General features: G+C 40.5%; 1 protein-coding gene across 1 annotated transcript in view; it reads right to left on the bottom strand.

Moving 5' to 3' along the window:
• The window catches only part of arid1b (AT rich interactive domain 1B (SWI1-like)), a gene marked incomplete in the record, with an annotated part of 225344 nt that overhangs the window by 64153 nt on the left and 150973 nt on the right, over positions 1 to 10218 (bottom strand). Inside the window, 1 exon segment of the mRNA XM_024269837.2 lies at positions 4839 to 5142. Coding sequence (XP_024125605.1) covers positions 4839 to 5142 — 304 coding nt within the window.

Raw genomic sequence — 10218 nt, forward strand, 5'->3', positions numbered from 1 at the left:
CCCACATTTTTAAATCAAAATTAGTATAATTATTGACAAATTTTAAGAAATTATCAATAGAAGCTCCTTTTGCCTCTTAATGCCTGTTGTCGCACATATGTAACAATCTCTTTCGGCTCCAAAATCAACTAAATGTTGCTTATAATTAAAAGACAAAGCACAAATTATTATTATTATTTTACGTTAAGGGGTTAAGCTTGCTAATGTTTAAAGAAGCATGATATGAATTAAACTGTTTGAAATATATATATTTTTAGCCTTTCATTTTTAATGGTTTTCCACTGATGTTCCCGTTTGCAAACTTTACAAATACATCTGTACACCCCATCTACAATGTTCTAGCTCCACCACTAAGGAGGAAATATTTAGAAAAAGATTAAAATTCCTTTTCTGAGTATTTCTTTATTCAAATTGTTGTGAATCAGAAAAGAAAAATAGAATTTGTGACATCAAAATTTCTGTAATTTGCTACATTTGTAAATATTAGTTGGAGTTAACCATCAACTCAAATTTTTAATTTGATGAAAACTAATAATTTTAAATGTAACAAATAACAGAACTTTTGTTAAATGATCCAATGTTTCACTTTTCTCAGTGTAGGCAGATCACAAGCTCTCTGCTTTACTCCATTCTGATACATCCACTTGTAAAGAAATATTTTCATTTTCCTCGTCTGAGTTGGTATCTGACTCAAAATAGAAGAGCTGGATGGCTTCAATATTGCTAGTCAGTTAGGTTTGTGGTGTGTAGAGGGAGAGAATGTAAACAAAGAGCTCTCAGCAACAAATAAAGAGGAAGTGGGGGCTGAAGTTGTTCTACAGCAGGGGTGTCAAACATCCGGCCTGAGGATCTTTGGCCCAGTCATGAAGAGAAAAATTTATGGATGTTGGAAAAAAAGCAAGTTTCTAGCCCATTCCTGTGATGAGTTCTGGTTATTTAAAGAAATGGCCGCAATGTGCAATTCCGTCACTAGGGGGAGCAAAGGAAAATAAATACTGACATAACAAGAGATCAAGAAATAAACAGAATTTCTGTGCAAGCGTGTGCCTCATCTGGGTAAGGTGCAGTTTGGTTCCCTACCAGCCTCACAGCTGTTAAATTGCAATAAAAATGATCAGGTGTGACACCACAATTACTAAAACGTTGTCAAAAGGTTAATAATAATAATAATAAGTGATTAGACTATTTTTTTTCCAACTGAGAAAAAAAACAAAACTACAGATAAAAAGCTGACCATGGGTTATTTGGCTATACTGGTCCGGCCCACTTGAGTTTAGATGGGTTGAATGTGGCCCCTGAACCAAAATGAGTTTGACACCCCTGCTCTACGGCAACGGTCCTGAACGCAACTCAGAGGTGAATTTATCATGAACTCCAGGAATACTGTCCTAGAAAACCACAATAAAAGAAAAAAATTGGGCTAAAAACTGCATAATTGTAATTAAAAGACCACTGGGAACGATCAATAGATCAGAAGATAATCGAAGTCTTTAGCCACAAAAAAACAACAAAAAAACACATTTCTGGTTTTCTAAAACACCATTTCACATCGGTTTTGCCAACATTTAAGCATCAAAATTGATTTTCAAAAAGAGGCATAAATGGATCAGAATGCAGTCATAAGACACTGAGCTCTTACTTTCCTGTGATTGACGCTCAAATCATATTCTCCCAGCTAATAAAATACCCTAATAACGTTACTTTGATTTCATTCAGACAACACACAACTGAACATAAGCACAATAACACACAAAAGCGCAGCATGCAGCAACCATGTCTCTCCTCATTGCCTTGCTCTAAAGTGAAGGGACAAAATAAAGCAAAGTGTCCTAACTTGTGATGAAGTGCTGCAGAGCACAGCATTAGTAATCAGATGTGTGCTAACCACATTAGTTCTCCCCGTGTCTCTGTGAAGCTGGCTGCGCCTTGATCTAATTCAAACTGAATGTAGTACAAACGCTGAAGCATGCCAGATGTTCCTCTCTGCTCCATGCTTTATCACCACTCGTTTGGCACCAGGAATATTTTTGAATATTATCTTATTAATATTGTCCCCGCCATCGGTTTCGCTCCCCCGTCTTTGCTGCCTCATTCCAGATTCTCCTCGTGGTCTTGGCACAAGAGCCTGACAAAAACAACAACACTGCACTGTCCCAGTTTTTCATTAGTGTCAATCACTCCAGTAAGCAGCTAAGAGGAGGAGAGGAGGAGGAGGAGGAGTTAGGTTTTCACTCCAGAAACTCTTGTGAGAGTAACTGGTGGGTCTACCACATGGAGAGGGGGATCAGTCAGACCCTCATCCGATAAAACAGATGGATGGATGACATGGAGGCCACACATAATAGGAGAAATTGACTATATGTTGTCATGTGATCTCTGTTGGCTTTTAGGCCTTAGACCCCTTTGCCCTCACGGGTGGATATGGGTTACAACCCTCCACGGGCCCGGACAACCCAAAACCCACAGTCAGATCAACCCCCGCATAGATACACGCGACTAAGGTACGAAGTTGAGCTTCAACAGAGATATTTATAGAACAGAAATGCTGATTCAGTTCATCAATTGCTGAAAAAACTGTTGGTTTCTTCTATGTCTTGATCAGACAGAAGAAATCTTAAAAATTACAGCCCACAACCACTATGTGAGCGAGTCCCACAAAGCGCTTGGCATCTCGACGTGGTATTTCTCAGTTCCTGCTTTCTGATTACAGATGGAAGTCTAGACATGCAGGATGGACATGTTTGGTCTTGTGTCGCAGTGTTTTCTCAGCTTCACCCTCTGTGCAAACTGGCAGACTGGAAGCTAATCGGGATAGATTATACTGAGACTTGAGTTGGGGAAAAAAAAAAAAAGTCAGTTTGGAAATTTTATAGAAAGTTTGCATTTAAAAGTCCAAATCTGATTTTTTCTTCAACATCAATAGTTTCTAAAACTACCAGGTATGTAATTTGAGTTAATGTGTATAAAATAAAATGAGAACTCTATTTTTTGAAAGAATATATATTAAAAAAAAGTAAAGCTCAGCATTTTGTATGAACAAAGCACAACAAACTCCTCTTGTAAAGTTTTAATCTAATGTTTTGACTATTAATATTTTGTTTTTGCCTTAATTTCAGATTATCTTTAAGTCAAAATTAAATATTTTTTCTTTGCATTTTTCAGAGTACAGACTTAGGAAAATCTATGGTAGAGAACTGCAATGCAGCCTTGTTCCAACATTGTTGTGCTGCAACACCAAACTCCACAGAAATCTTGTTTATTTAATGATAGACTGTACTGAGGTCGGTCTTCCATGTGACCTTTTTAAAACCTCTTTAAATGCACATATTTAAAAACAAATGAAAACAGAAACACAAATGTAAAGGTCAAGCAGGAATATGGGTGTGATAACTGCGATAGGTTTTCAGAGTTCACTACTGTTACATGCATGAAAAAAGGGCTTCCTGTATAATTTGTAAGCAACAACAACAACAAAAAGATTAAAAAAAAAAGATTTCTGTTTTATTCATGAATGGAGCTTCAGGGCAAACAAACTACATCAGAGACTTTATTACTTGTACCCATATACGACTAGAGGAATCCAGATGGGGTTTCTTCATTATAGTTCTAACAAAATAGTTCAAATTCTGGATAATTCTGACATCAAAATGCTGAAGAGCCTTTCTTCTGAGCTGTCCTATAAAAAGTCCATTGAGGTGGCTGTTTGAGTCTCAAGGGAATTAATTCCAACACAAACCTTAGATCCCCATAAGATCTGTCTATGACCATCCATGGGCCTGGACAACCCAAAAACCTGTAGGACCCCCTGCACAGGTACATGTAACTAATGCTAAATACACACCGGGCATGTGTGGTATGTTCGAGAACGCATTGAACGTGGGTTTTTGAAAATGCTTTTAGCATATGGTATTCACACTGATGCATGTAACTACAGTTGGAAGTGGATTCAAACAGTGAAAATCTCGCAAATCTGGCTCCAGACTTTTTCTTTCACCGCTCTATTCCGATACATGAAATCCCAACCGGGCACCAACCGCAATTGTTAATTCTTCCTATATGATCAATTTTTAAACGGTTGGCATTTTATGTTCTGAAAAGGACACTATACATACATCTGAGCCCCTAATTGGTTAATTGGTCCAAGTCCAACTGGTTTAACTTTTGATGTACCCTCAATTGCTGCACATTTTGTACGTAGAGCCTTAAAACTGACTTGAAAATTGGTGTAGCGACATTAGAGTTTTGAACGCCGAAGCCCAAAAAGAGCATATTGTTTGGATAGAGTTTTAAGTAAAAGCGGTCGCTCGAATCCTTGTTTCCAAGCTCAGCGTGAACATTAGGGATGTAAGAAAATATTGATTCAGTAAAATATCGTGGCACTGCGTTTGGCAATGCTTGTATCGATATCGAATGTTGCCAAGACGATATTTAATTAATCATGTATGAGCAAACATGTAGTTCAGCGTCTTAATTTTGTTTTACACTCTACTGCTAATTGGCAGCACAGCACATTGAGCCTCTTTGAGCAGCTCTACACCGTGACCAGAACAAATCAAGATTTCGCGAGAACCATCTTGGGATAGATGCGAACCCGATGTGAACTCTGAGCCTCGCAGTTGTTGATATTACATGGTGAGATGAGATATGTACAACTTGAGTACTGAACCAAAAATCGGTCATACATCATGATATGCATCGTGCTACTGAAAGTAGCATGAAGCTAAACGAGAACTACAGTATATGCCGATGACACTAGCATATTTTAGGCAGAACCACCTCATCCATTTACCACCACATAAATGTTTGAACACTTGTTCAGGATCCAGCAGTAGTCTTACCTGGTGCAGGTGTGTTTGCAGAAGGGCCACTCACAGGGGAAATGGGTCCCGACCCCGATCTGGACTGCTGGGACTGTGTGGAACCTGCCGGGGAGACCACCGGGGAGGGAGAGGGCCCGCTCCTCTGGCTTTGAAGATGAGGGGAAGCGTGGGGGGAGAAGGGGGATTGTCCTTGGTTACTTGCGTTTGGCTGTTCCCCTTGGCTGCCGCTGCTGTTGCTGCTGGAGGATCCGCCAGCACAGGCGGCTGAGCCCAGGCCTCCCTCAATCCCAGTGGGAAGGTCATCGATTGAGCCAGACAGATCCTGGAACAGAAAAAGAGGCTCACAGTGAGCATTTATGAAACCCATCCAAGCATTTCATCAGAGCTGACGTGCAGCAGGTGGCACATTTCAATGTAAGCTCAAGCAAAGCAGATCACTGTGACCATGAAGTTATGTAATCATGGCACCGTGGTTAACACAGTATTGTAAAAGATTACACTTCAAGAAATGTAAAAAAATGAAAGGTTTACTGGTTTGAGTGTACATAAATAAAAGCTGAACTGTTACATCCTTGAGAAAATACCTTTATAGTGTCAGCTGAATGCAAGATTCTCATAAAAAATGGTCTGCTGTGGGAAAAATGAATTTTAATGGGATTTTATTGTGACCAAGGGCAAGTTCATACATCTTCCATTTTCCAAAGTGAATATAGTTCTGTTTAATTTTTGTGCATTTCCCAGGTAGTCCATCGTGTGAAACAATTCCAGGGAATCCTCACTGATGCAGCTGAAAGACGACAGGAGGACAACGGTGACTGAAGTCAGGAATAAAACAAACGCAGATGTGACGTGGTGAGAGAAAAGATGATGGCTGCCCACCAGTCAGACGTCTCACGCACAGAGCCGTGTCTCAGCTGCATGTGGCGATTGGCGGCGACGTTACCCCGTCAGCGACCCCGGCTCGCTAGCCGGCGTCTGCTTTGGGGAAGTGATGGAAGGGTTGCGGGTGAATGCCAGCTGATCCACCTGACCTTCTGACTCTCGGATCCGCTCCCACCTGAGCCTTACACAACCATCAGTGTCACAGCGGATCCTGTCTGAGCGACCTGAAGGCAGCTGTTGCTATTGCTGCCACAGTGGGAAACTAAAAGATGCATAACGTTAGTGTTCATGCCACAGTACATTCAAACTATAGATTCAAATAATTCAAAATTTGTCAGTTTTAGCTGTTTATGCAGCAAGTTTGACAGGTTGTCAGTGCAAAAGCTATTTTTCACAACACCAGCACATTGTGGTGGGAAATAGGAACAAGAGTCAGGCATCCTTCATCTCCTTCCATCAGACTTGTGGAACAGGCAACCAAGCAAGTGAGGCGGCGCGCCCAGGCCTGCTGCTTGTTTCAGTTAATGCCATCTCAACTGTGATGCTTTTGTTTTCCATCACGCTGCGGCGTGTGCCCACCCGCTCAGCCGGCCTGCCAGTCTGTCGCCTGGCATTATCTACCTTCGCTCCGCTGAGCACATGGGGCTGTCTGTCTCCCTCAACCGCACCTTTCCACCCTCTCAGCCAATTGGGTCACGGAACTGGGAGCCAACCAATGTCATGCCTCCACCCCCTGAACTTTTGTGTTTTTTTTTAAACCTTTTACTGACAAAATTATAAATTACATAACAATTTTCCGTTTGGAACATGGAAATCTAAAACATGGCAGAAGAGTAAGTCACAAAAAAAGAAGAAAAAAAGCTAGAACAAAGTCTAAGCAGCCAAAAAAAAGAAAAAAAAATGAAGGCAAGAAAAATACTAAACTGTAATTGACAATAAAGTAAAATTATTGAAATCAAATTTATTAAAAAAGGTATTAATCCAGTTACACCAATAAACAATTCAAGAGTTTCACAAATATAGTATAATAGTTATAATTAGTATAAAATGCTAATGTGTGCACACAAAATGCTAATTTGAGCGTACAATATGTCAACTTTTTTGGACAACTTAGTAATTTGTGTGCACAAAATACTAACTTGTGCATTCAAAATGCTAATTTTTGGAAACAATATGTCAACTTTTTGTATACTTATTTGTATGCGCAAATTTTAAACTTGTTCATACAAAATGCGAATTAGAGGTAACGATTTTTCGTTGGGTCATGTCCAGGGCTCTGTACTAATGAATTAAAATTGACCTAAAATGACAAAATAGTTTCAAAAAAATATTTTTCTTTTGTTTTTATTTTACGATACAATCAAATTAAGGAGTGTGTAACCTTTAGGATTGTGTTTTTTGTTAAAATAATTTTGGGATTTTTTAAAAAGAAACAAAAAAAATTGGAATAAGAAACTGGTTCTTTTGAGTTTCAATATAGCTTTTACATTCAGTACATAGATTATTTTGAAAACAAAATCTTAATCATACAAATTATTGATGTCATTAGTAATTTTAAGATGGACCTCTTGATTTTTTTGAAACAAGAGAAGCAAAAAAAATTGTGGGGATCAATTTGGTCATGACGATGGCTCATGGTTAGGATGAAACGTCTGTCTAAAACTGAAGTTCAGGGTGTGGCTTCAAGAAAAGATACATTTAGCATCAGGACACAGTAGATTCCTATCAGCTAATTCACCTTCAACTTATTCCAATCAGCTTTTCACTGATTCACACAGGTGGTTTGGGAAAGATTTTTACATTGGATGCCCTTCCAGACACAAGCGTGTGTTTTATCCGGGCTGGGGACCGGCACAGGGAGACCATGACTTAGGCCTCCTCGTTACTACAGTTAGGTTGTGGCAAAAAGGGTCTTGTCTAAGGACCTACAGTGGATTAGGCTCCTCGTGCCCCCTGGGAATCGATTTCTTTGATTTCCCTCCAGCAAATGAATAATATTGTAGCTAGCATTAAAAAAAAAAAATCAAAATAGTAAGCATGTGTCTGAATCAAATTAAAATCCAGGGCACTGGATAGTCCAGAACAAAATAGTCTTTTAGGGGTTGGGAAGCACTAAGGGAATTCTGACAGCAATGGTTTTTCCAAATCACCCAAAGCTATTGTTAACCTGCGCGGTAATTGTGTGAATGCATGGGAACAATCGCGTTTCACTTAATCTGACGCTGCTGCCAGCTTTTCCAGTATCAGTTTAGGGTGGGAAAAACCTGTAACGCTAATTTATTTAGAGGCTATTAGCCTCATTTGGATTACCCACTTGAGAACAACCATGTGGCCCAAGACCAAAAACGTAGAAGTGCTGCTTGACATGGAGCGGTCGAAAAACCAAAATGCCCATAAGGTGTATTTACTTACTGCTCCATAATCAGTTCATCAGCATACATGTACTTCATCCTCGTCTGTAGCCACTGAGCATTAGTACCTGGCCCATTGTGTGCTGCTCAGTCATGTGTAGGGAATCAAAGCCGGCTAACCAGCCAAGTACGCATTTGGATCTCAGAATCCAAACGCCCAACAATCTGGGGCCCCCATCCAAAGTGGCCCAAATCCAATTTGTTTGGCTCTGGGCTGCAAATTGCTCTGTGCATTGAGTCTCCAAATAGCTGTCAACCACTCCCGCTTGGCGTCCTGTATCGCTTAATTCGCTCCTGGAGCATGTAATTGTCATAATAAGAAAAATATTGAGGTGATAATAACCAGTTACTTTGAGATACCCCCACCCCCCACCCCCATTCGCCCACCTGCCTCTAGACACACATCCAGTCCCATATACACACATAATGAGCCATCCACACATTTCACACAACATTGGAGAAGCAGTCGCTCGTGACCCTTCACCCCGCCGGTGCCGGTGCATGCCTGCACCCCCATTTAGCGCTCCTCTGTTTGTGTGTGACAGCGGCGCAGGCTGCCGGGCTGTCACAGCAAGACATGCTTGAGCACTGATGCGACCGAGGGGACAGATGAGGCAACACCCCCCCATCGCCTCCACCACCACCCAATTTCTCATTCATGCCACTGACCCACACACACACAAACACACCGGCGGGGTATAAGGCAACCGTGTGAAGCAGGGAGCTGTCACATACAGGAGACTCTGGGCCTCTCCCCTGACCACGGTGCTGCAGTTGTCTCTTCTCACCACACAATGGGAATTAATGAAACTTGCCATGACAGAAAGAATCACACGTGTGTGTGTGTAAGTGTGAGTGTAAGTCCAGACAGGGAACGAAACTGCAAATTACAGAACAAGAAAGTCAACATAAAAAAAGAAAAAAAACTTTATTTTTTCTAATTCCCTTTGTTTTCATATTAATTTTCTCTGTAACAAGTGTCCGCATTTCTGTCTGTGTTGACCTCCATCTGCAGCTTCACAGGGCTGAAGGATCTGCACCAGATGGCCAACCAGCTAATTGAGCCTGAACAACAAACACAGCGACTGAGAGGACAAAATAACCCTAATATGGGCAGAACACTGACACCCGTTCACATATAATACTAAAACTGAAAAGAAAAGGGGAAAAAATGCACCAAAATATAAAAATCTAGGATAAAAAAAGCACTTTCTCATCTAATCTCTCCAGCTTTTCCCACAGCTTTGACATTGTTCTTCTTGAGCAGAGAGATTTCCAGTGCCTGTCACTGGTGCTCCTCTTTAGTACCGTCGGTAAAAGAAAAGTGTTGAAAGATGACATTTGAATCGGCAGCCTTTATCAGACGTGTGCAGATCAGCTGTCACTTTTCTAAATGGGGCTTTCTGCTTCTAAAAAAGAGGATATTGTTACCTTTACATAATACTTTAGGAACCGTGGGGACACAGAGTATAGTTTTTCTTATACAGAAAAGGGAATGCCATAAGTATTGAAGCTGTGAGTGGCGTTGTATAGCCTGTAGGCACTACACGCACCAGAGTTTGGCACCCTTTTTTGACACGCCTTCACTAGCTGAGTGGCTGCTACACGTCCTTCCCTCCCCCCTTCTGCCTTTGCCACCCTGGTTGGACCTGAATGTGTCAAATTCAATAAAAAACGCTTTTTTTTTAAATGGCGGCTTTTTGTTAGTTTTATCTCCATAGCAACCATTTCATTTTTTGGTCATTTGGGGGTGACAAACAGATCAATGTTATTTTTAGAAGAGTCTGCAAAAGTAATTTTTTTAATTTCCTTAGCAACCAAGGTTTTTTGGTAACCATGCCCACATTCCTAATATGTTTGTATTGTATGTTATACTATTTTGTTCAGCTTGAGCCAATGATTTATGTTTCACAATAATGTGGTAATATATATATACATATATATGCGAGCAACATAGGAACGCCACTTTTGCAAGCTCGCCACGCTAGCAGCATTCAAAGTCGACAAACTTTAAAAAAAACATTTTTTTTCCAAGTTACTTCCTTATGATACTGAAGGAGTAAGGAGGTGATAAACGGATATCCTGAAAAGGAGGCGTTTAAATT

This window comes from Oryzias melastigma, linkage group LG22, assembly GCF_002922805.2.
Source record: "Oryzias melastigma strain HK-1 linkage group LG22, ASM292280v2, whole genome shotgun sequence".
NCBI classification, from domain to species: Eukaryota; Metazoa; Chordata; class Actinopteri; order Beloniformes; family Adrianichthyidae; genus Oryzias; species Oryzias melastigma.